Genomic DNA, 27,174 nt, shown 5'->3' with positions numbered 1-27,174 from the left:
TTAATAAAACCCTTCATTTAAAAACTGCATTTTGTGTTTACTTGTGTTATCTTTGACTAATGTTTAAATTTGTTTGATGATCTGAAACATTTAAGTGTGGAAAACATGCAAAAAAGTAAGAAATCAGGAAGGGGGCAAACACTTTTTCACACCACTGTATATATATATATATATAACAAATAAAAGTGATAAAGATGGTGCACAAGTTTGTGGTGTACAGACTGCCTCACAATGCTACACTGAACATTTAGGCAGGTGGTAGAGGGCCTGTTATTTCTGTGAAAGTGATGGACATTTTTGTAAAATTAATACTAAGGTTCATGTAAACTGCAACCAAAAGTGACTAAAAGAGTGACTAAGGTTATGACACAGTGTCATTGCTCCTCAACATCTGATGAATGCTGGGAAAATCTAAGGCAGGCAGATTGCATCAGAGACCTCTCTGTGACTTTTGACTTTGTGGTCTAATGATTTCTTCCTTCCTTTCTGTCCTCCTCTGCAGTGACTCCGGGACACAATCAGTCATGCCATCAGACATTGTGCATTCCTCCCATTAGCAGATACACATCACTTACACAACAAATGTGGAGGATTTTCTTGAGAGATACCTGTGTCTCACAATAAAAATGAAAGTTGTTTTTTCTTCTTCTTCCTCTTCAAAAAATGGGAATAGCGGGCAAGAGCACATGGTTCACTGATAAAACATTCAAAAATAACACATAACAACACATTCCAGGCCTTGAACTTTGATCAGCTCTCTCTGTCCTCTCCCTTTACCGAGTAAACACACAAGCTTATTACACTTATCTCTTCTAAGAGGTGTAGAAACATTACCCAAAATATTTAGTTTGACAAATTAAATGCTGGCAGTGTAAATTTCCCTGAAATGATAATCCTAATTAAAGTGAATAAATGTGACCTTAATGAGCTCTTTCATTAAATTTCTCAGCATTAATATAAGTCACTGGTTGAGGGTATGAGGAAAAAGCCACACTTGCAAAGCAGATTTAGACCAGCAGGTGGTGCCCAAAGAATTAGTATTGAGATCCTCCTGAAGGATGAAGTGATAGTAAGGAGCACAGGTGAGGCCTCTAAAAGGAATCAGGACACAAGACAAACAGAGATGTTGCTCTTTGTCATCTCCAGTGAGTTCTGTGCTGTGTGAGCTTTTCACTGGCCTGCGCTGACTGAGACACAACAGCTCTAAGTGGTTTGGGGTGGAATAAGCCCGAGATCAAGATAATCTGCTCTGAAACACAGTCTGTACTCCAGACACATTACCTGCATCTGTGTATGTGAAGGTGAGGAAAGTCTGAGTCACGTCTATCTGGATAGTTACATTATGTCTGCTCTCCTCAGGTAGACCAGATCATGATAATTAGACATTACCAAATGCCAAACAAGACTTCACGTGTGTCCAAAACATCAGTGCTCAGCCTATCTATTTCGAAACAAGTAAAAGTGTTACTTGTATATTTAACTGACATAAAAACTTAAAATATATTACCACAAATTCAAGGATGGAAACTTAGAGTTTTAACATTTTAAATAAAACTGTCTCAGGTGTTAATAAAACAAATAGGTGTCTACAGCCATGCTCTATGAGGCTGAAACAATAGTGCATAAAGATAGAGGACATGTCTCCACTTTCTCCCACTGTACAGAAATGAAGCCAAAATATTGCAGATACAGGCACTGTCATCTTGCGCAGGTGATGTCATTTGGAGCCAGAGTCTACACAGTAGTGATCAGGGGTAGAGCCATGGTACCAAGGTGCGGCTAAACCCCTGCCTGACTCAGTGCCATGGTCTGACTCAATTGAAAGCACACTGATTATCAAATTCAGCTGTCAATCATGACATCACACCCCATTATGAATATGTTCTATTCTGTAGTTGTGTTTTTTATAGAATAGTGTCAGGGGACTGCCCTCATGTCCAAATGACATGACCTAGACTGTAAGCAAAAATGGACTATGTGACGACTTACCAAAAATGAAGCCAAAACATCTAGATCGCCTCCTGGTGGCTGGCTGCAGTATAGTTATAATGCCTGCCCCCATGTTAGTGGATGGGCCAAACTAATAATAAATTAAGCTACATGTCAAATTTTTCTCATTGATGGTTTCTGTAATTTTAGGTATTTGTTTTTCATCATGGCACTGTATGTTCAAGTGTTTGTTTTTCTGATCAGTTTTTTAAATCGTTATTTGAAATTTTAAAAATAGTTTTAATTGTCATAATTGACAGCTGTGTGGACCGGTTGGACAGGTGTTTGGGCAGGGACTCAACACCACAGAGATCGCTACTATGCAGACTCCGGCTCCTAATGAGGTCACCAATGCAAGACAGCAGTGGCTGTTACTGGTATATTTTGGCTTTGATTTTGTACAGTGGGGGTAAGTGAAGACGCGTCATCCATCTTTTATACAGTCTATGTTATGCACAGTGGTGCTTTCAACTAAATGCTAATGACACCATACTAACATGCTCCGAATGACGCTGATGTTTAGCAGGCATAATGTCCCTCTTGTTTACCATCTTAATTTAGTATGTTACATTAGCTAATAAGCACACAAAATACAGCCAAGGCAGGAATGTCCTTATTTTTGGAAGTGTTGAATTTTTTCAGTGTTTTTTAAATCAGAACATTATAATAGTGCTAGAGGAAAAAGTCAGAGGATTACTAAAGGCATCAGGATTCATTGTCTGTGAGCTATGAATATCTGTGCAAAGTTTCACAGCAATCTATGTAATATTTGTTGAGATATTTCAGTCTGAAACAAAATGGTGGACCGACACACCAACAGTGGCGTCCATAGAGCCATGTGTGGCTGATAGAAGTCTTTGTCTAGGTGCTCTCAGAAACTGTTGCTGTTACACCTTGTGACCAGGATGTATAAAATAAAACACAGCGAGACAGTAAGTAATTCAGCGTCTGACTCTGTAGCCTCAGGAGACGCCGTTGTAGAACATCCATCGGCTTCAAAGAGCAACTGAACTTTATGGCTCTTTCTTCATATTCTTTTGATCAATGTTTAATGATTTCTCAAAGGAGGAACGGTACGTGCAGGGCAAATAAAAGTGAATTCACAAGTAAAGAGAGAAATACCACAAAGAGTATGTATGGCCATCCCTTTCCGTGCCATAAGATGTCACAGAATTGATCGCTATTACCGCTGTCTATCATCAGTCAGGTGTAAAATATCTTCTCCATCCTGACGGAATACGCAGTACTGTTGTTCTGATGGTGATTTATTGTTGAATTGGCTGTGAGCGGGGCTGATTAGCCTCTTCAGAGCAGACAAATATGAAGTTATTATCATGAGGCAAGCTGCAGAGGGGCTGTGTCACCAAGTTACAGACAGTTCAGTGGGAGGCTGAGAAGATGGTTTATTAGGCATGACACAATGAACAGCATCCAGCACAGGCTTGTATTGTCTGAGGCCAGTGAGGCCTTACAGGGAACTGAGGAAATAAAAAGTTAAAAGAACACATGAGGGTGTTTTGTAGAGGATTACATTCTGGTTCGGGATTGGCAATATAAAAACAGCACACACTGATGTCCAGCCATTGTGTGATGCCTAGTGACAAAGGATATAAATGAGATGAGAGGAAAGGCGGTGCTAAGGCCACAAAGAGTTACAAAAGCCCAACCGCAACCAACAAATTATTGGAAGTTTGACACACAAAATGCAGTCTGACCTCCTTTATTTGGCTGCTGTGTCTCCCATTCCTCTGTTGATTCTTTTCATTGGAATCATAGGCTGGGAAAATTCATGTTGCACACCAGATGTTTCTATAAAAAAGTATTGTTTCATCATCAAATGACCTGGTCAAGAGGGAACCAAAATCTAGTGAAAATGAGAAAGTGGAGGCAGATGGAGAGAGAGACTCAGAGATTTTAGGTGCAATTCACTTTTAGCTTTGCCGTAAGCGATATTAGTCAGAGGCAGGACTGGAAAAGCTCTCCCCACAACAATTCCACAACCAGCATAAAGGGCTTCATTCAGAGCTGGCTTGGAATATTTGTCACTGTGTTGCGTATTTGTAGAGATGTGAGCTGTGTAGTTTCTCTGTCACGTGATGCCCACTGCTAAAGAGACACTTGCACTTTTGACACTTGCACATTGGCCCGAGAGGTTGCCCCTTGAGTGTCATCTTGGAACATGCCCAGTTCTCATGATACATCCATGGTCACTCTTAATCCACTTATGATACCTTATTAAAAATAATATCTGATTTACTTTTTGTTGATGAAAAAGTGACCACACCACATACCAGCATACCAGTTATTGGCGTGAATGTTCAATATTTTTATTGCAGCGGAATTTAAATACAAATCTTACATAACTGATGCTTCCTTAAAGGATCATTCTGGATTATTACAATGTGGGTTTTATTGGCAAAGGTTCCTTTAAGTTATAATAATAATGTTGTTCATCAAGTTAATAGGAATGTGGTGAAAAAGAAATCCAAGAGTGGAAACAACATGAGTATAAGGTGATCATACAAGTTTTAAACAGACTTTGACCTACCATAGGCTACTTATGTTCACTTTAGAATGTATCTCTAAGTGCAACAAGATCTCATCTCCACTAGTCATATTTTGCCACTTGGGCCGAAGCCTCCAGTGTTACTACAGTGTTGTCAAAGGCAGATTTTTGCAGTGTATCTTGACGCAGAAGGGGTCAGCAGTTAGGTTACGGTTGGCTATGGTTTGGAAAAGATTGTAGATTAATGAATGGGTCCAATATATACCGGACTTTGACCCAGAAGAACATTTCGAAACCAGGCAGCTAAATGAAGTGGGTTAGACACTTTGGTTATTGATTTGATTTCAACCTGTCTGTTCATCTGACTGCTTGTTTAATGCCCCACTGGACTTTGTTGTAGCAGTGTCACCCTCATCTCATAATCTCAACACTTTGGTGAGTATAATGTTATCGCTGATAGCAAAAGCTTCAAGAATGAGACCGAAGCTATAATAAGCCAGATTTATCCTTTAAACATGAGTGCTAGTGATGCTATGGCCAATGCATTGTAAACTGCAGCGGGATGTCTTTGTTTTGGTAATGCCGCAGCCCCATAAATCCACTCACAAACCATATGATGGCAAGAGATAATAAAAAACAGGACCAACAGTCAACAATGCATCTCCTCCCCTCCTCGCCTGAAGCTTCAATTTCTCATGTTTTTCTCTCTCAGGCTTTATTTGTGTGGTTGCTGAGTGAAAGCCACCACAGTGGCAGAGAGGCCCAGAATAGCCGAGGGTGGGGAAGGCCAGCGGACTTGCATGTGGGCTGCTGAGCTGTGCGCTCTGTAGTGCCTCTAAACCATCCACTGGCCTGTGGAATGGAGGCTGCTTCCTCATGCATGCCAGTGGTCGGAGCCCGGCCTACACACCCTCAACTATTTCTGTCCTCCTCTCCTACTCTTTTTCATTTTCTCTCCCTCTTTCTCTCCATCTTTCTCACTCTTTTTCCCATACAGCTGTCCTTCAGAGTTCTAAAATATTTAGAAATGCAGAGGAAACATAGAGGAAGATGAAATGTAGACGGGAAATTGAGTGTGAGAGGGAAAATAGCTGGATTCACTTCGCCCTCTCCACTAAGTTCCACCTGATCATACTCCACCAAAAAAATTAAATATATATTTTATTCTTCTCCTCTGTTCCCACTATTCTTATGCTATAATTTATTATGACATAAATAACTTTTTGGTAAACGTATTTGACTTATTCAGTCCACATACTGTCTGTTTTGAAGCATGCACATCTTATTTTTGGGCGGTTTGCTGTAATATAATACTAGTGACACAAGAATATTTATCTATTTTTTCCCTTGTCGTAAACTGCACTGTTGGAAGGAAATGTTTAAATGTAAAAGGAATAAATAACATATGCAATGAGTTAAATGCATGATGCTATTTCTGGATTTCAAAAAAAATGTGAGCAGTACGGGAAAAAGGATAAACACACCCAGTGGAGTTGTTAATCACAGCATCAGTCATCAGAGTGAAATGAAATGCACTTTTAACGATAACACCGACATTCCTGGGGCGTTACTGTTGCTGATCACACAATTATGTGGAGCTCATTGAGTTTAATTCAATGACTAATGAATGTTCAGCTACCTCCAGGCAGGGCAGCGTAATCTGAGAGAAATGTGAAACATTCCTTTTGTTTGGTATTTGAATGTGTCGGCAAACTGCACCGCTGGGAAATATAAATTCACAACAATGTAATAACGGGCTGTTGGGGAATTCTTCGGCCGTACAGAGAGCGGTATTGTTTTAGGGAGGCCTTAAGTTAACATTTGTTACTCTCCAGCTTTCTTTGCTGACTTAAATGTGTAGTATTCAGCAACACAAAGGACCATATGAGTGAAATATTGCCTGTTTGTCCAGAAGCATTCCAGGCACCTGGTGAAGCACAAACACACAGACACTCACTGTAGAAGAATGCGTCCGCTGAACACAACTGCTGCTGTATCTCCCACTCAAATAGCCTTACTCCCTCTATGTCCCTCTTTCTCTCCCACACTCACACTAACTGTACTTTAGTGGCCTGGAAACACGCCAATCTGGCCTACTGTATTTCCATTCTGTGAATTACATACATGACATACTTTTTATGGTTGAGTGACCTAAATTGCCCACACTGTCAAAGCCGACACATTTCAGCTTAGATGTAAAGAAATCCCCTCGCCATCCATCCCCCATAATGCACCCCACTCTTGTCTTCACATCTCGGCTCAGACACTTCTGTCTGTGTCAGCGGCTGACGGCTCTGATTGACGGCTAGCCTTGGCTCCAGAGAGTAAGAGATAAGCAGGCCCAGATGGGGCAGGTCGAATGTGTCTGCCCACATGATTTAGCCCCGAGTCTGGGACAATGGAGGGGACCAGCGCAGAGCTTATGCCCCCCACCCCATGTCAAATACATACCACATGGGAGAGGTGTAGATCACCGTTTGATCTTCCCTGTGGGGGAATCAGGATATCTAGACGGTGTGCTGCTGGCATGTCTCTCTGTCCTCAGCCTCTGTATGACCCAGCGACCATGGGCAGTGAGTGAGGTTGGGATAGTTTACTGGGCAGTAAATTGTGATGGATAAAATATATGGCTGCCCATTATGCCACAGAGGAAAGCAAATGGGTTGATCTTGGACATCAGTCTCACCATTTTAGAGTTGTGCACTCCTTCCTATGACCCTGCTGACTGGTGAGGTTAAAAGGATCCATTGTGCAACAAAAAAATAGAGTAGGTTGAAAAATGGCTGACGATGAATGATGGCTTAGTAATAGTAGCAGATGTTATCATGTAAGAATAAGTGTTTCTGTCCAACCTGGATGAATTGAGGTCTTGCAATAATCATCCATTATTTTGCAGTAAACTATGGATAACAAGTCAGTGTCAGTGTTGCTCAGGAGACAGATGATTTAATCCTTGACAATCTCTTTGAAACATAAGAGATAATTTTTAAGTGCCAACGTATTTCACACACTACATCCTTTAAACTTCAGTCTTCCTAAATTATTACTGCACATGATGAAGTAAAAATATTACAGACGCCTTAGAGATATGCTGCATTTGAGCTGAAGACATAATTTCAATCCAATCTTAATAGCTCTGTAATAGATCAGAAACATTTACTCCTGTATCTTTCATCTTGTGTTTTGGTTACGGAGTTAATGCCTTCAGCAGTAAAAATCAACTTAAGGCCATGGGCCAAATAGGGTGCCAGGTGGCTCACCAACCATTTTTTAAAAATGAGGAAAATTAATTGTTTCACACTGTTTGTACTTAACTGTAAATAAGGTGTCACAGTGAATTAGAAAGCAAAACAGAGCTTGTTTATCCAAAAAAAGAAAAGAAAAAGAAAGTGCCATAGAAGGACCCCCTACAGACATCCAGGCTAGGTCTCGAATGTTCATAAATCCTAGAAATGTCCCTGTACACACTGTCAGGTGTATGGGTTTGGGTTTGTAGGGACGCTGACTGGATTTGCCTCTTGCAAACAGCAAACATCAAAGGCCCCTGGCCTTTTGCGATTTTGCCAAATTGACCTCCAGGCAAAACACGTTGAGTATCTCTGCCTTACAGTAAACTACCATTGTTTTAGCCTGTGAGTTGCTGACAGGTGGGAGAGGAAAAAAATAGCTTATGAAAACAGAAGAACAACTTGACGCCAAAGAGAAGGTCAAGCAGAAGGGAATTAGTGCCAAAGTTTAGATGATACATTGATAAATGTTTTAATTCAGATTCTACAGCCATGCTAGCGGCTCTGTGAGGCTGTGCTTTGAGCTAAATGCTAACGTCAGAATGCTAACAGCCTCACTATGACAATGCTAATAGCCTTATGTTTGTTTAGCAGGTATAGGCCGATGTTGACCATTTTAGTTTAGCGTGTTAGCATGCAAACATTTGCTAATTAGCATTAAGTAGCTACAGCTAAGCTTGTGGGAATTGCATTAATTGCGGAGGTATTTGTTTTTTGAATATGTGACCCGATGATGGCATTAGATAAAAGGTTAACATACAGACATTCGCATCCATAGAGCCCATTGGTAGCATGGCTAAAGGGGAAATTGTCAGATATTAAAGTCTAGATTGTTTTGAATTAAAAAAAAAAAAAAAGAAGAACAGATTAAATTATAGTTGGCAGTTTTTCACTACAATGTAGCCTACTTTGTAACTGATAGCAGCCTAAACGTAATTGCTTTGGTAAACAGTAGGAAGAATAATGATTGACAAAAAGTGCATAGACAACAATGCTGCTAAATTACAGCAACATTAGAAATTTTATTTCATTGCTACCCACCTATACAAAGGTATTCTTTAGGATCTGAGGGCTCAGTACCTCCTAGGACTTTCATCATGTAAACCTGTAATCCAGATTATTGAATGCTTACAGGCAACATCAGATAATAACCACAGTTGAATGGTTCTGAAACTACTAATTTGTTAACTGGAAAGATCTTTGAAAGATGCATTTGTCAGTTAATTATCAGTTGGCTTCCAATCAGCGTCCTCTTTGATGGTCTCTGTGTTGATGCCACACACGGTTTGTGTCCAGGCTATCGAATGCCCTTCCTTTCACATGATCAGCTCTTTTGTGGCCTCTCTGTGCCTCTGCCTTTTGCACACGCTCAGTTTCACCGCACACGCTCAGTGTCTCAGTACTTCTGTACATGCTCGCTGGCTCTGAATACAATAAAGCCTGAGGTATCCCTGGTATTTGTCGAGCCCCCGCAGCAGCTCCCTCTGCCTCTGACACATACTAGAGTTTCTGAGGAACAGGCCGTTATTACAGGCCTCCGCACAACCTCTTCTGAGCTAATTTCTATGTTTGAGTTGAAAAGATGTAGAGTGTGATACTGTGTGTGGCATTTATTGACGTAACATAGAGCGAAGGGTCATTTTGTGAAGCTGAACAGAGACTGAGAGGAATTCAGGGTCAGTGGACTTCATTTAGCAAGACAGAGCAACTGAGAAGGTGTCAAGTTAAAATACCTGTAGTGTACTTCCCTCCTGTCGGCAGGTTTGGACAGGTCCCCACTGTCTCACCACTGTCAGCTTTTAAACAACAGTGTCAGCTTTACTTAACAGTCACAGCAGATAGTAGTTGGGAAGTTACATAATGCAACTTTGCTTTAGGGAAAAACAATTTAACAGTGTTCTTTAAAACTTATTATTATTTCAGGAACCAGGCCATCAGCCAACAGACTAATTTACCTGCTATACTTTAAATGCATACAGTTTGAATTTTTCTGAATTTTGCCCTTTTTCAGTCCATTTCACAGCTTCTTTTAGCATCTCAGGTGCATCCTGAAGACGTTCATGAATGGTGAGATCAGTAGCAGCTCCGCTCAAAGGTTGTAAAATTATGTAATAAGCTATGAGAGGCTGAGGCTGAGGTTCAGCATGACACAGAGCCAAAAACCCTCTTATTGTCTCTCTGGACATATGTGAAACTAGGCAGTCGTTTGCTAATATGATCACCATAACAACTTTATAGGGTAAAAAACCTAAATTTTCCCAGCTTTAAAATTTCTGCTCTTCATTTCATAACTAATAATAAACGTATAACTTAAGGCATTTATATTTAAGAAAGATTATTTATGCTGAGCTAATGCATATAAACTAAACCAGCACTGGTGAAGTCTGCTTTCCTGCTTTTAAAAAGAGCTGCTACTGATTCCATAGATGTTGATTAATAAAACAAAGCTAATCTCATTATTTACACCTTTAAAGTGAATGTGGGAACATGCAGTAGGGATCCATGAGTCTATCTGTCTCTGGTGAAGAAGTAAAAATTTTACCATTTCCCAAAAATCTACATGACAACATTCTACATTGTCAACTATCACAAGGCTTTATCCAATATCTTCTGGAAGAAAAACAAAAGCAAAAGACAGATTAATTGGGTCCATTTAGGAGAATAAGGAGTTCACGCTGAGTTGCAATCATTGTTAAAAAGAATGAAACTCTCAAATTAAAAGTGGTGAGATAAAAAGTACAGCAGATGGTGTCTGGGTATCTTTAAAAGTCCTGGCTCAAATCTTCTCGTGCCTCTCCGTCTTTCCGTGCTCAGTGTTGTTTTGGAACCAAACATATGCTTCACTGTTTGATGCGTGCCATACACAGGGCTGCCACTAAAATAAGCAATAATGCCTGAGAAATCCTCAAGAATGCGTTTCTTATTTCAAATTACACAATTAAGCAATTTTATAAGAAGTATGAATGTAATCAGCTTAATCAAAGTGTTTCTAAGTCGGCAGCTGGAAATCTCCCTCACTTCTAATGAACTGAGCCTTTGGAGATAATCTCACCAGATGTTACAAAGCACACTGCTGTTGCTTGAAATAAAACCACACATACTTCCATCAAAAGCTGATGAAAAGTAGCCAACACACATTCATTCTGAAAATGTACAGTGCTGCAAAACATTCCCTGTGATCACAAATACTCATTATTATTATTGGCATTATCAGCTCAGTTAAATGAAATCAAAGGCATAACTTTCTGCTAGTGATTTGAGGCTATTCTCCTGATTTTTCCAGTCGCAGCAAAGTGCAATTTCTTTTTTTTTTTTAAAGGGCACAACTTAATTAAAAGTGTCAGCTACAAACATAAACTGTTTTTCTTTTTTCTTGGAATGTTATTTACTGACTAAACAGATAAGACTTTCATAAACCAAACTGGAGCGACACATGGGCTCCCAGAGGACATCCAAGTAGGCATGGAGAAAAACAGGAAGCAGTCATTTGATCAGATTGGAGGTAATCGGACAGTGGTTTCAGTTCAGAGGTCATTCCCCTCCCAAAGTTGTCATGCAGCAACCATGTAATATACTCCAGGTTCAAAAATAGAACTGAGCAGCTATTCATTCAGTATCTCACTTGTATCTCACAAGGAATGCTGAATATTTTTCCCATGTGACCCATAAGCACTGCAGCAGAAAACTTAAATGTCTGGGTTGTTGCTATATAATTGCATCCAAACATCAGTTTATTCACATTATCTCCTCACATGAAAAATAATTATATAGCCACTGCTGTGCACATTCTCCAAATTCCAACATGGTGGCGCATGTTTTTAGAGCATTTCTAATGAGGACCAGACTCTGCCCTGCTGAAGAATAAATCAATTATCTGCCAAGGACACTTTATGGAGAGAACATAGTGTCCTTTAAGTTATCGAAAGATCTCCACTAGCGTGAGACATCCATGAGCGGCATTGGCGCTAATATCCTCCCCCCAGCCAGTGATGTGAACACAGCTCAGGTTCAAGCCTCCAGCTGGCCTTAGTTTGACTCTAGCTGGTATCCTGCTCTGCTCACCCCTCATGATATGGGCGAGGGCAGCCTGCCAATTCTCATGGACATAATAGCACTTTTGGTTGTGGATGGAGCAGGATGTAAGCTGGTGGAAATGGATGACCACAAGCTGATTGCAAGAGGGTGGCCTGTGGCACAGCTACTGGAATTCCAGTGGGAAGACTCACTCCTTACCAAGTGATGTATCACTTGCTCGCTTTCCAAGGATGTGAGCCAGACATGGACACACTAGCGTGGATGTGGCCAGATAGTCTAATTGTAGAAGAGAGTTAGTCTCTTCAAGGCTAAGGAAAATCCCCCTCGGATACTCTTACACTATCATCAATCTGGGATGTTTAATGCATTCCAGGAGTTGTTTTGTGATGAAGTGTTACACTAAGCTACATTTATTTGTGCATTTTTCCACAAAGTTTGTCCTTTTCCATTTCCACTAGAACATGCCTCAATTTGCTGCAATCAGTTGTGGTTTATACATGGACGTCACATCGGTGTAGAGAGGCATAGCAGTAATGATAGCAAGCGATAATAGTTATGAGTGAGTACTGGCAAGTTTTCCCCATTAACAAAATTAAAGAGCTGTGCCCTTAACTCCAAATGCAGCATGACTGCAGCTGCACTGCATTCTGGTACTTTGAGGCCATCAGTATTTGCGTCCTGTTTGTAGTGATTTATTCCAGTTCGAATGTTTTGCGGTATGGATGTTTTGGTTACTTAACAGTGAAACAAGCTGTGAAGACAACACTGACCTTTTAAACATGTTATGACAAATGTGTTAGCAAACAATTGCACAAAGAGCAACATTAACATCAATTTGGAGTCATGTTTCTGTCTACCTGAGGGATTTAAGTCCAATATTTACACTGTTTTTAGCTCTGCTTTGTTCTCCATCAACTCCTGTGGAAGATCCACTTACAAGCTAGGTGCTTTCTTGGCGTATCTGATAGTGTTGGGCAACTAATGTATAGAGGTTTATCAGAGCTTGTTGGCCTGCTGCATTTGGACAGCATATCGTCAAACAACGGTTTGTATGATATCTAACGAATTAGCACCCCACAAATGGAGTCGTAATGTTACCTAGGCTAAGTTGCGTAGGTTAGGTTGAGTAAATTTATGTATGTTAGGGTTAAGGGAAAAATAAATACGATGACGCTGTACCTTAAAATAACTCACTGTGCACTTGATTCCACATGGTCCTGAACACGGTGCCAAACAAAGGTTCCTTGTGAGAAAGTCCTGTGTTTCTTTGACCCATTCACCAACCTGCCTCCTTACATGGACTTTTTATACTACTTCCTTTTTTACTCACATTAGCACACTGGTCACAGATTGCTGGCTCGTGACTATGTGCATTATATATGAATTGTGGTTAATTACTTTTCAAGTGTAAGTAGAACCAAAACAATGAGCTGAGAAACACTATACAAATTGAGATGGACTGCAAAGTCCGATGATAATTCTCTGATTGTTTGTCACAATGACTGAGCCCTTTCACATTACACATAGTCAGATGACTCATTGTTAATACAAAAATGTTGATGCAGCTTTAAGTTAGAAAAATGTTTTCAAGAGACAAGTCCCTACTCACTGATTTCAAAGGAACTGAAACCAAAACTTACACAGATTGATTTTCAACAAAAAAGTTCTTCCTGAAAAAACATCTGCAGCATCTGAGTGTAACAACAAGTCGTCTACATTTGGCCATTTACTGGCAAAATGCAGCTTTTTTGTTACCATTGTTGTGTTCCAGGGTGAATGTTTCTTTTAAAGGTTTACATTTTGCTTAGAGGTTAATGTAATATATTGTTGTTGTTTTTTTAAAGGTTGCACACCAAAAGAGTCATGGCACTTTCAATTAATAAAAATTGTCACATTGCTTACTGTGCAGAGTAACTGCATTGTAAGTTGCATTGCTAATACATAACAGTATATTAAGCCATGACCTCTTGCTGTCCTTGCCCTTGAACTCCACCTTTCACCTCATGCTAAGTTTGTTCAGTTGCTAAAATAGGCACAGAAGCTGAGGTGCTACCTCTGGTGTGTGTGGTCTGCAGTAATTCAGTATGGTGTATCGCCCGCACACACACACAAAAAAACATTTTGGGATACAGCCACAGAGCAAGACGGTGTTTAGACTACCCACAATCCCCTCCTCCCCTCCGCTCGGCTGCACATCTCCTGCACTCAGAACGTTGGCCAGTGCCCTCAGGATCGGGTCCCTCCCTGTGTGCTGCCTGTAGGGCTGAGTACATTGTGAAATGTTTTCTGTCAGGATGAAAATGAATGTGTGCACAAGGACCTACAGTGAATTAGTGCAACCATGAGAAAAACCCTTGATAAGAATGTAAATGGAGCTGTCAACATGTGGCGTCAAGTCTCCAACAATGTACACTGAATATGTGTGCTGAACATTTTGTTCATTCGGATGTTGCTAAAAGCTGTGAAAAATTGTGAGAAATACCATTCAAACTCCCTCCAGAGTCACAGGGAAGAACACTGTTGTTATAACTACATATATCTTTATTATTTTAGAGTTCTTCACTTTGGAATCAGTTACACTGACCTCCTCAGATTTAATCATGAAAATGAGAATTCACAAGATGACATTACTCTGTGTCCACGCTTGGCCCTGACAACGGCATCTCTCTTCATAGCTGCAATTATTAATGCAGCCACAATTTTTTTTTCCTACATGATAAATGGATTCCAGCAAATAAAGTCTGGGCAAACATCCAGCACACTATCACCACTTTCAAACTGAAAAGCCAGCAGTAGAAGCAGCAATCTTTTTAAAAGACAATCTACAGTAGTGTTTTGTGTTACCGTTCATATTCCTCACCTCACTCACTCTGCCTCCTTCAGACAGCAAGTGATAATGATGTAGCTTACTCCATAATGGGTGTGAACACATTCATCGCAGAAGCTGTAGGAGGAAGGGTGGAGTCAGCTGATGTGTCAGCTGAGTGAGGTGTTAACTTGAGATTAAAACTAAATCTGCAAAACAGAAGAAAGCCATCGTCCTCACTTACTGTGACGCTTGTTATATACCTCATGAGTTACAACAGAAAGTGGTGAATGTGTTAAGAGCTGAGTATGCCTCTTTAAATCCTGTTTTTTCTAAGTTGATTTACTTTGGTGGACAAGGGTAGGCTTGTTTACCTGACCTGAGATCAGTACATGGTGTGTCAGTTGGAGAAAAGTAACCTCAGTGGAACAGTTTAGACAGGACACCTCAGACGGTACAGCAACCTCGCTTAGAAAGCTGTCCTTGTTTAAACGGCAAAGACACGTGCCAAAGCAGACCGAGGCAAATTACTCTTCAACTGGAATAAGAAATGAGTCTAATTTCTCCAATAACACAACCCCAAAACACAACTTGTGATGGAAAAACAAAAATAAGGTTACAAGCATATTCCTGGCAAACATGCTGTGTTCAACAGAAACACCATACAGTGTGAGTTTAAGCTGCTGTCTCAAGTTTGGTGGAAAAATATCTGAGAACAGATGGGAAAAAAACTGGCCAAAACACTGTGCAACTGGACTCAGGAAGGAAACTGAATAAAGAAAAACAACAACAACAAAACGTTGGGGCCAATAATATAACAGAGTGGGTGTGAAGGAGCAGGCTGGAGTCCAACTAAGCTAAATAATGTATTTTAACCACCTAAAAAAGTCCCACCAAAGAAATCAATAACAGTTTGTGCACGCTATATTTAGAATATTTTTGTGACTTGACCTTACTGCCAGACAGAGATTTCCAACAGGGAACCAAAGCCGTTATATTGTTATCTTTAAGGCCAGACTCCATTAAGAAAAACAGCGATTTAACATTGCTGAACACAGGAGCTGCTGATCTACCACTGCCTTGATAAGTTAGTTTGTTTGTGTTAATGTGTAACTTTGGAGTTTAAAAGGATTAGTTCAGACTTACTTGAGTCACACAATCACACTAACTAACTAACTGATTGAGGCAGTGGTAGACCAGCAACTCTCATGTTCAGAGAGCCAAAATTACTGTTTTTCTAAATGGAGTCTGGTGGCTTCGACAGGAAAATAGGTGGGGAACTGAAGTTGTTAATGGCTTCAGCTGTCTGCAGCAAGATACACTGGTGACAATACTCTATAAATAGCATAAACTTAAACTGTCACTGATTGTTTTAGATGGCTAAAATACATTTGTTGCTGACCCCTTCTCACCCAGTACATTGTTTAGCTTCCGTGTCAATACTCCTGCCACCTCTCTAAACTCAGGGTGTGCCGACAGACATGTATGTAACACAGACTATTAATTAGTACCCCATACAACCCCACATCAAAAAATCTGTACTATCCCTTTAATGACTTACTAGCAAGTAATACAGACTTGATTAGAGTCACATTTACAATATAGAAAAACAAAGTATGCTGTTACACTATATGTGTGTTATAATTACACAATAATTATAATAGCCTTCCACTACAATGGTCCATTAAGTCTGGAGCTGTAAATGGTGAAAAGCTGCATCAATGGATTTCAGTCCAGACAAAAATATTTTTACAGTTTGGCACCCCAGATTTTTCCATGGTTAATAATTTAAGTGATCTAGCAAGCTAACCATTCACTAATTTTCCAACTATAACTATATATTTTTTTTTTCATGAAGATTAATATGATGGTCCTTAACATTGTATTGTGTGTCTTTTTGTTTAACACTGCTCTGCACACCTCATGTGTGCAAATGTGGTTATTACAGTTTTGCTTGTTTGTGGTTTGTCACTTGATATTACTTTGCATGGCTCCATATACTGACCAGCAGATGTTATTATTATTTTATCGCTAATTTTGTTGCTGTTGTCATTTTTGCACCTTACTGTCCAGTGCTTGTATTTATGGAAAGGTTCTTTGATAGGCCTTTTGAGTAGAGCATATTTTGGTATAACAATAAAACATCACAAGTGCAAATAATAATAATAATAATAATAATAATAATAATAATAATAATAATAATGATAACATTATAAGTAGAGCACTTTTCAAGCCAAAGCACAAAGTGCTTACCAATCATATTAATCATAGCTGATTTCCATCTAGCTGCTTCAGTTTCAGGTTCCCAGCACTGGGGATGGTAGCTCACTGCTGTAATGACTTACTGGGACACTTGGCTGGAACACAGCCCTCATTAGTGTTATTAATGATACCTGTGCTTTTCCGACTATGACAAGCCAGAATGTCTGCTGTGAAAAAGGGGTTTTGGTTTTAGAAATCTTGTTTAAGGACTTCAGTTGAAAATGAGCCAGCTGGCACATTTGCAGATATATTGAGAAATGTGCATCATCCTTGTAAAAAGCAAATTAAATGATTTATTCACCATTATAAAGTGATAATCTACAACTTATTCCCTTTACACCTTATTAGAACAATATCACTGACTGCATTTCCCGTCTCTCTGCTACTGAGCAGTTCATCTTTTTTGGGGGGAACTTACATAAAGTTTCCTTTTCAAGCAGTCGCTCTGGAGTTTCCAAGGTTTGATGGTCTTCCTAAATGAGAAGACAGTGTTGTGTGTTCTACTTACAGATCATGTGCAGGCCACATGAACGCCCCGATGACATCACCCCCGAGGCGACTCCACAACACCATGCTAAAAGGGCTTCATTCACAACTACTGTTTAACTGGTGCTAAATAACGCCTGTGTAAGTTAAATAGAGGGTGTCTGAGCAACACAAGCCGTCCACAAACACACACATTCATTTCAGCACAAGACTTTGAAAAGCATTATATATGAGTAGTTATTACAGTGGTGCATCCATCACATGTAATATAACAGTACAGACAGAGCGGATTAAGGGGAATGAGCTACCCGGGTCAGATTCACCAGGAAGGTGAGGTGAGAATCTGTGGTGTTTGCAGAGGGATGTGCTGCTGCATATGCTGGACAAGGCAGGATTATTGTTAAAGTACTGCAACGGCTTGTGAGGACATGCATTCACCCCCATTTCTTAACCGCAGACACACACACACACACACACACACACACATTGATTGAGATACAAGCACCCCTCCCCCCACATTTATCTCCTTTGCCCTTTTGTAATGCACTGTACAAGCAGAACACCTATCCTCTGCTTACCTCTGCTTCTTTGGGGGGGAAACTACACAGCAAAGTGTGACATCACTTCTGAGCTGCACCGGTTACCAAGGTGATGGGATTTTTTTTTTCCTATACAAGAATAGCACCAAAAAACATGGGGTGCACAGGCAAGGTTTGCCATGTCCTTGACTTGAGGGCATTAGGTTAAAAGCTTTACACACCGGCTCTGTCTTTACATTTAAAACCATTCTAGAGAAACAAGATTCCCACTGAAGAAGTCTATTTTTGCTGCAGCACTACCCATGTGCTGTCCATTGTAACTGTCCCTGCATGTGCTGCAGTGCTGCAGTATTCTGCAGCAATTAGTCCATTCGCACAGTGTCACCTCAGCCTGCTGCAGCTCTGAAAAATACGCAAAATGAATAGAATTGGACAGAATATGAAGTGACTAAGCAGAGTAATAGTTTGAGGAAACAATGCACGGTTAAGGGTGTGCAGGATAGATAAGGACAGAGACAGGGAGAGTCCAGTCAAGTGTCTGCCGGCTGCATTTACAGAACAGCTCTTATCAGATGTGGGCAGTCGCAAAGTCAGACAGGATGAGGCAGAATAGCAGAGGAGGAAAAGAGTGAACACATACTCAGTGTGCATATCATGAGGGACTGTTTTAGAGAGGAGAGACAGCCAGACATCCCACGAGGCATGTGCCTTTCTCCGCGAGACCGAAGCTTGTGATCACTCATCACCGCAGCTCCACCAAGGCACAGGAAGCAAGGAGGATCCTCAAACACCACAGAGCTGCTTAAAAAAATCTGAGCTCTGGGTAGAAGAGAGGACAGACATGCACAGGTGCTGCTAGGGAGAGAGAAGAGAGTGAGAACGCTGAGAGACAGAGAGAGAAAGAGAGGGAGAGAGTAAGAGAGAGAGAGGAAGAAGGGGGGGAGTGAGGGGAGGTGTAGGAGGAGACTTGACTTGCTTCAGAAGGGAATAGGAGCCGGAGAGCAATTCCAAAACAGCTGTCCGGCAGACGTCCCAGTCGACAGAAGTGCAGCCCCGAGGCAGAGACAGGAGGCAGGGCAGTGTCAACAAGCCACAGGAGCAGAACAGCAGCCACTGAACACACACATACAGACACACACATCAACCTGAGGCTGTAGCATTCAGGAGAACACCAGCGATACCTGGGAAGGATCAAGATCTCACCCACTGGATTATCTGAGGTGAGTGAGAGCCGGAGCATGTTCCATTTCACACTCTGCTGGTACGGTGATCTGAATTAGTGGATGGGATGATGTTGCTTCAGTGTACCTGTATCTATGTATGTGTCATAGTTTTTAGTGAGTGTCTGGGATATTGCTGAGTGACAGTAAAACGTGCAAAAGCATGCATGGTAAGTTAGGCTTGTACAGGAGCGTTTGTCCGGCAGACAGTCTCATATATGTAACACAAAAGCTGAACTGTTAGAAGCAACATGATATCCTGCCTGCCTTCCAAGAGACATTTTTAGTCCAGCTACATGCTTAAGGCATGTTCCTCTGAAAAGCAGAGCTGGTTTTGCCCTTATCTCTCGAGGGAAACAGAATTGGAGGAGTTTTTTTTATACTGGGAGGAAAGGACTTTTCTTTTTTGCCAGTATATGTTGACATTCCCTTCATGCTTCATACGCTTTGATTCGGCTTCCTGCTCATCTCTGCCAAAGATAACTCTGGCATGTGCTAGCCATGCTCGCGGGTGGCACAAGGGGAGCGAGAAAGAAAGACAGAACAAATACTCCACCCTGCCATTCGCCCTAGTCCCGGCACCGCCACCAGGCCCCCGAAAGTAAGGCCTTTGCCTATAATTGAGGTTTTTTTATGTAACAAACAGCTCAGTCTATTCTGTAAGGCTACCATTACCCTCTGTGGTATGTGCATTTGCTTTTTATAACAGCCCCAAAGAGAGGGTCTTTCTGCTATTCAAAGGCGTGACAGATGTCAAGGCCACGGTTAGATGTTAGAGGAGTATTTGAAGACATCAAACTTCCATGAAGTTTCTTTGTAGACACAGTGGGAGGAACAGAAGTTTGTCTCCCACACGCTGATGATGTTACACTGACCACAACTACTACACAAGTGCAGGATAGCATGCTATTTTTCAGCAGCACTGATGTGACATGTCAGCACAGTAATCCCATCACGGGAGGAATATTTAGAGAAGGCACGGTGTCTATTTTAAAGAATGGGGAAGTCATATACAGGTCATATTTTGAACAGCTGCTCTCCTGAGCCTCTCTCTCTGCACGTCCATCATCACTGGCTTTGGACAAGTTTGTTGAGCTGTAAAGCATCATCAAACTGAAGCATTTATTTAGGCTACAGTAGAGTTGCTCCGCCTCTAAGAATACACTGACCCAGTAATGTCACACGTGACTCTTAGGTGTCCAGAAATACCCAGACAAATCACGAGCCATTAGTTTAATTACCAGATACCAACCCCACATTTATCTGCCCTTACACTCAAACTTTCATCACCTCACTCCCTCTGCTGCCCCCCCCCACCCCCCCACCCACCCCTAATGACAAACCCTCCAAGCACGAGCTGATGAGGCAAAGCTCCATTTTTAAAGAGGCTGGAGTGGCTCCAGATCACTTCATGCCCAGACAGATAGCTGTTGCTGACCCAATGACACAGTGGCTTTATCTTGCAGCGCCCATTATGACTGGATGAGCTGCTCAGGCAAGCAATTTTGAAAAGGAAGGTGCCATCAGATCCTCACTTCCCCAGAGGTGTAAATGAAACCCTCGACCGCATTCTGCGGCGGCGCCGGGCTCGAGCCAGCCAACACGTGCCATGCCACTTCTTTTTGGCCCAGTTCCAAAAAGAGGGTGCAAATCTGGCCTTGGCTTTGAAATATACCAGAATACACCTGCTCAACTATCAACATCCTGCTGAGACACAAATGGATTCATTGGGTCAGCAGACTGTAAGGGTCTATCCTGGGATAGCCTGAGCTGTTGTAATTGATTAATATCCTCCTGGGCCAAAACAAGCATAACAACTAACATTGCTATGACTCTCTCAGGATTTTCTACATACATTCAAATCAATACTAACTGACCCACGCTCTCATTAAATTAACCCTCACACTGGATATGCAGCAGATTCCTAAAAGACCAACATGAGGATATTGTTTTCCTCATACTTTGCTCTTGGCCTCTGGAATTCCAGTCATGTTTGCCACATATGCCAAACTGGGCCATCAGCAGGATGGCTGACGTGAAGGTCAGACCTCCAGGCTTTCATCATACCAGCTGACTTCTCACGGGCCACAAGTGTTGACCTTGGGTAGGATGCACAGCAGATGTACCCCTGTGAGAGTTGCAAGAGTTGGATTCTGCTGGAGGATTTCCTATAAGTTCTGTCTATACTATTGATTTCAGCCAAAATTATCATCTGTGATAATGCATGGGCTGTGAGTTTTCTCAAGAGCAAGGGTCCACACAGACTGGGCAGATGTTTAATTTCATCAAGGCTGACCAATAATCAATTGGTATGTTTGATAGGGAGTGTTCAGCCAGCAGTGCAGCTTCTATTCTTGGGAATTTCAGTGCTAAAGTTAATACAGATATAGATATGTGCACTCTGAGCCCACAGGAAACAGCTTTTGGCTTGATGGTGCATTTGTTTCACTTCCTATCCAAGCCCAATATTCCCACTGCAGTGAGCATCAGCTGTCAAGGTCAGAAAGGACTGAGGAGCAGCAGCGAAAGGAGAGAGAGACTACAAAAAGGAAAAAACAAGTGGGAGGAAAAGGAATGGAAGAGAAAAAAGAGAGAAAAGCTTGAGCTAAATAAGTGAGGGATTTTGCTGTGCCCCCCTCCCTCCCTTCATCAAACACTGCAGCACTCCTCTTCGTCCCCCTCCTTCCCCTTCCCTTTTTCTCCCTCACTGTTAGCAAACAAACACGGTCTCCTTCGCACACATGGCGTGCATTCAAAACCGCTATCTCTCACAAGCGCAGTCAGGCACCTCGCGCAAACACTCACACTCACGCCAGCACTCGAATACACAAGGACCCTCGGAGAGAGCGGTGTTGCCATTCAACACACTCACACATGTTTTGCATCCCTCCGTGTTTGTCATGGCTATATATAGCCCCATGGTGCTTGTTGGGTGACAGGTTTATTTGTGTTGTAATGGCATCCCCTGAAGTGAGAAGATTTCACCTTGTACTTCACATCCTATACAGTTTGTTGAAGTGGTGACTCTCACACTGTAACGCAGACTCTGCACTTCATCAAACAGGTTGGAAACACAAGAATCCATGTTGAAAGTGGATGTCAGTGAAATGGTTTCCAGCCTGCTATTTGGATTCAAATACGCAGCAAGTGTCTGTCTCTCTGGCTCCACACTAATGTGCCTGCTGAATAAACATAGCCTACTTAAAGTGTCTCTGATAAGGCTGATGCAGTTTGTCTCTATGGAGTCGGTTGCAGCAGGAATGTGGATGTTTTCTCGGTGAAACGTTTTTTTTTTTTGGGGTGGACTTGACCGCTCAGGCACTTTGTGCGGCGGTGCACTCTGTTAGACGGTCACTGCTGACAGACCTCTCATAAGTAAATATGTCTATAAATGGGCAAGCTCTCTCCTCACTGGTGCTCTCTCCCACCCCCCCATCACATACACACACACACTGTCAACTCCCTTCCTCCACGGAGTGTTTTTCCCCTTTCTCCTTGGTTGCTATGTCATTTCAAACGGTCAAACTGATTCTCTCCTCTTTTTACCGAGTTGATGCCACACTAAGCCGGCTGCCAACGTGGGGTTGGATTTGTAATGAAAAAGGTCTGAGAAGGCAGCATGCAATCAGGCACCTTTTATCAAATCCAATACCCCCTTAATAATGTTTACCCATCCTGATGTATTGTGCAACCGAGCTGGTATCTCAGCCCTTATTAAACTCTCTGCCCATCAAAGCCAAATCAATTCACAATCTGCATCACCTTCTTTCTTAAGATCCACTTGCTCTGTAATCCCTCTCTCTATCTTTTTCACACAATCCCTTGAAAACCCTTAAACCCCTTCCCTCCCCTCCTCTCCCCCTCGTGTCCATCTCTGTCTATCTCTGTGCATGTCTGAGCAGTAGCTCGGTCCTAAAACAGGCTGCCCTTCTCTGATCCTCCTAAAGTCCCGCTTTGCTTCTCCTCTCCCAATCTGCGGTCCAGCTGTTCCACATTAGCACATCCAGAGCTGTGGAGGCCAACGGAGGCTCATGTGTGGAAATGTGAATAGAGCAGCAAAAAGCCTCATCCTCCTTTGCTCTGGCCTCTCAGCTTGCCAGATGCAAGATGAGGATAAGATTTTTTTTCTTGCACTTTGTTTGTGGGACTTGTATTGCTGACCAGATTTCTGTTTCTGGAAGGCAGGACGGGAACCTTCAGGAAATGTGTCAGTGTTGAGCTCATGTTTTAAAAAGAAATGCTGACATATTCTCTATTTGTCTCTGGTTTCAGGAAAGCGGCCATTTGACCTTTCTGTACCGGCAGACATCACCAGTCCTGCTTGGAATCCCATTTCTTGATCGATGCCGCAATTGCAGAAAATATTTTTGGAGTCCTGTCTGACCGGTGTGTTACTGAGAATGTAACTGGAGCTCCTCCCGGGGGGAACTACAGGGTCCAGAACTCGTAGAGCATTTCCGACTTTTCTATCCTGCATATCTGAGATCTCTCCCGCAGTTACAGCCATGCCTGCAAAAGCACCCATATACCTGAAACCCACCAATAGTAAGAAGGGAAAGAAATGTCGCCTCAGAGATATTTTGTCCCCAGACATGATCAGTCCACCGCTTGGTGACTTTCGCCACACCATCCACATTGGCAAGGGCGGAGAGAGAGATGCCTTCGGAGACATGTCTTTCCTCCAAGGGAAGTATGAACTCCTACCTGGAAAAGCAGACGTCCACCCTCAGTATGGCATCCAAAGTGAGTTTCTGAGAGCTAACAGCACTGGCGATGCTTCCTTTGCAGAGACCCCTTCTCCGGTGCTCAAGAATGCCATCTCCCTCCCAACTATTGGTGGCTGCCAGGCACTTACCCTTCCCCTGATCTCTTCCTCTGTGTTCCCCATGCCCCCGGAGCCATTGGAGGACATCATGGGGTCTACAGCTCTTATGAAACCTGACAGCACAGACGAGGTAGAGATCCTGCAGATGGATGCTCTGTTGCGCTCCATGGACGTCTTCAGCAGCGAACCCCCGTCTCCCTCCACAGATATCCAGTCGAAGCCTGATGTCCTCCTTGACCTGCTGGAAAACAAAGATAAGTCCACCTCAAATGCAGTTGACAAAGCTAACAAAATAAACAAGAGCGAACCCAGATTTGACAAGCCATCATCCTATTATATCAACGGTCACAGCGACAGCACCTTCAAAGCTAACGGAAGCCTGAACAGTAACGTGAGCAGCGACAGTTTTGACAGCTTTAGCGGTAAAGGGGACTTCCAGAACAAGATGTGCAATGGCAGCAGGAGTCTCAACGGCAACAGCAACTGCAATGGTTATGGACACTTTAACAATGATGTTACCCTGGGCTTCAAGCAGGAGCTCTCAAAGTGCAATGGAGAGTGGGTGGACAGGGACAGTGGAGTGGAGGAGGGCCGCATCTGTGATTTTGAGTTTGAGTTTACCAAGGAGAAGAGCACGTCGCATGATTCCCTCGCCCAGATCACGGGGTCATTCCTCTCCCTTGAACTTGATCTGGGCCCGTCCATCTTGGACGATGTGCTCAACATAATGGATAAACCCGCAGTGAAGAGCAGGCCTTGAGCTGCGCTGAGGCCCCAAGAGGAGAAAGGGAATTATTAAACTATAGCCATGAGGAGACAAAGACTAAGTAAGCAATCAAAATGGTGTCTGGATATATCATTGAGATGAAAATGAGCTACAATAGACAGAGCTGCTTATGTTTTTATTGTCAAAACATTTAACTATTCTAGCTTCTATGGAGTGTTGAATTCTTCTTCTTTTGATTTGTTTGCCATGCCAGCCGCATGTTTAAGATGCATGTACTATTGAGTTACAGCTGAAACACAGCCATCGTGCCTTTGATTTTACATTACTGTAAAAATGCTACATGATAGATTTGTGTTCTTATGTTGACTCCCACCGTTTGTACACAATAACTTTGAGGTCTTTTGCTTTTTTACACAGTCTTGAACATATTGCGTTGTGTGTGTTTAACAAAGCATTATTTCGTTTGCCACAAAATTCATAATTTGCCACACTTCAGACAGAACACTATGCATATTTGTGTTTTTAAAACTGTAACACAAATAAATTCATTTTCTCCTATTCCGGCTAATTTTTGCAGATTATGTGTGCATAAACAAGAAATGAGAGTTAAAGCTTGGGTAGGCAGAAACGTGAAGAAAAAAAAACAACAATGAAAATGCACCGTCCTCCTGCAGCTTTCCTTTCTTCCCTCTCTGTCCTAAGCCCCTCCCACCAGACAACCACGGCCAATGTGCATGCTTCATACAGTAACCCAATGTTTCACATACACTGACTTATTTAATCTTGTTTCATGGAAGGGTTGCACACAGTGCATTCACTCACCTCCTTCATGCCCTGCTCTCTCTTTTCCTGTTTATCAGACTGCAAATTAGACAAGAATTAGCATGCTAATGTTAGCTACCCCACCTTCACTTTGCATCATACCCTGCTGCTGTGGACTATTATCCCAGGAGGAGAGCCTGCATCAGCTTGGGAGACAGACATCTGGCCAGCGGCTGTAGTGACTCAAATTCGGCCAGCGCAAACTCCCTAGTGCTGGGTGTGACAGCAGGCTGATGGGTTGTGGCAGTGCTGGATCTAACCTGTTAACTGATAGCGAGTTTGTGCTGGGTGGATCAGGGTTGCTGCAGGCGCTACCTGGGGGTCCGTCTCCAGAGCTGCTGCCCACTCTCCTCTCAGTGAGATGGAGGACACACTGATTTGAGGCTCTAATGTTACCTAACGTTTGCTATAAACAAGGTCTTAAGGCCGCAGTCGTGAGCTTTTAACTCTGCTTAGCAGAAAGCTAAAGTATTATCAACATTTTCTCTCCGTCTCTGAAAACGCTTGGCTGTCAGACTCTCTTTAGACTGTTTTTTTAATAACTTAACTTCCTTCTTTGTGCTGCTTTACAGTGTAGGCGGTTGTTGCCAATGCTGCAATAGCAACTTTCTCTGCAGTATTCCACCATTGAATCAGGCTATCACCGAAGGGACGTGCGCACACATCTGCATGTATAGACAACATGAACACCCTCTCTCTGAAATGATCTGTGATCTGCCTGCCGTCATGGCCTAGATTTTCTAAAGCCTGAAAACAGAGCCAAGAGGAGGCGCAGAAGTCTAGTTTTCTCACAGTCAACTTAAATTACAATATGCTCAAAGTTTATTAATGGCTTTTTTGCCCAATGACTCTAAATTCAACTGCATACCCCAGCTTGAATTAGAAGAAAAAAGATAAAACAAGATAACTCAAGAGAGAGAGAGATATAGCACAAAAGAGAAAAGACAAATAAGAAAGATACCAGGGAAAGAAAGAGCTACAGATTGACAGAAATAAGGACAGAATGGATTTATTTTCTCGCCTCTGACATTCCTTACATTCTGCATCCCTGCCCTGCAGTGGGAGCACCGGTGGGCCTTCATCTGCCCAACCAGGCGCCTGCTCCATTTGTTTGCGTGTGGACGGGACAGGCAGAGGAGGGGTCTTTGAAATTCCCTGCATTCCAGCCACAGAGCACAAGTGTCCAGGACCAGACATAAATCAGCTGTTTCAAGTGAGAAGGGAAGGCTTCGCCTTTGGAGCCACGCTATTGCCAGTCGGAATGTATGGCAAGATGAGATTGTAAAACATGTGCTTACAACCTGAAGGCAAACTTTGTTCAGTGCTGAACGATAGATGAGTCTCTCCTTCTGTCTAGTTACAATAAGGATATGTTGACCCACCAGTGTTAAAGCAGCAGCCTGAAAGAGCAGAACAGCTTCGTGAACTCAACCACCCCTCGTCAGTGGCCTCATCCCCCTGATCCTCTGTCCCAATAGGGCCCTTCAGTGTAGACACTTGAAGGGTAAGTCAAAACAAGACTGTAAGGCGGCTTATGGCAGGCTTCCCCCATGCACCCACGTGCCACCGTGTCATGCTTGTTTGGAGAAAACATCACCACCTCCCTCCTCACACATATGTATATACTTGTCCTAGCAAGCTAATTTCATATGCAAATAATTATCTGGGTT

At 42.3% G+C, this 27,174-nt stretch overlaps 1 protein-coding gene across 1 annotated transcript; it reads left to right on the top strand.

The window, feature by feature from the left end:
* The first annotated feature begins 18,559 nt into the window (after positions 1-18,559).
* Positions 18,560-25,234, top strand: cdc42ep3 (CDC42 effector protein (Rho GTPase binding) 3). Its single transcript, XM_050071891.1, has 2 exons — positions 18,560-19,130; positions 23,403-25,234. The coding sequence occupies exon 2, from the start codon at positions 23,636-23,638 to the stop codon at positions 24,713-24,715; it is 1,080 nt and encodes a 359-aa protein (XP_049927848.1). The 5' UTR covers positions 18,560-19,130; positions 23,403-23,635; the 3' UTR covers positions 24,716-25,234.
* Positions 25,235-27,174: the final 1,940 nt, after the last annotated feature.

The sequence above is a fragment of the Epinephelus moara genome, chromosome 19 (assembly GCF_006386435.1).
Source record: "Epinephelus moara isolate mb chromosome 19, YSFRI_EMoa_1.0, whole genome shotgun sequence".
Lineage (NCBI taxonomy): Eukaryota > Metazoa > Chordata > Actinopteri > Perciformes > Serranidae > Epinephelus > Epinephelus moara.
Note: the sequence above shows the minus strand (reverse complement) of the source record. Positions and strands in the feature narration are given on the sequence as shown.

Bases quoted from the DNA above. Each gene is read 5' to 3' on its own strand.
- cdc42ep3 (XM_050071891.1), top strand. From the start codon at position 23,636: ATGCCTGCAAAAGCACCCATATACCTGAAACCCACCAATAGTAAGAAG.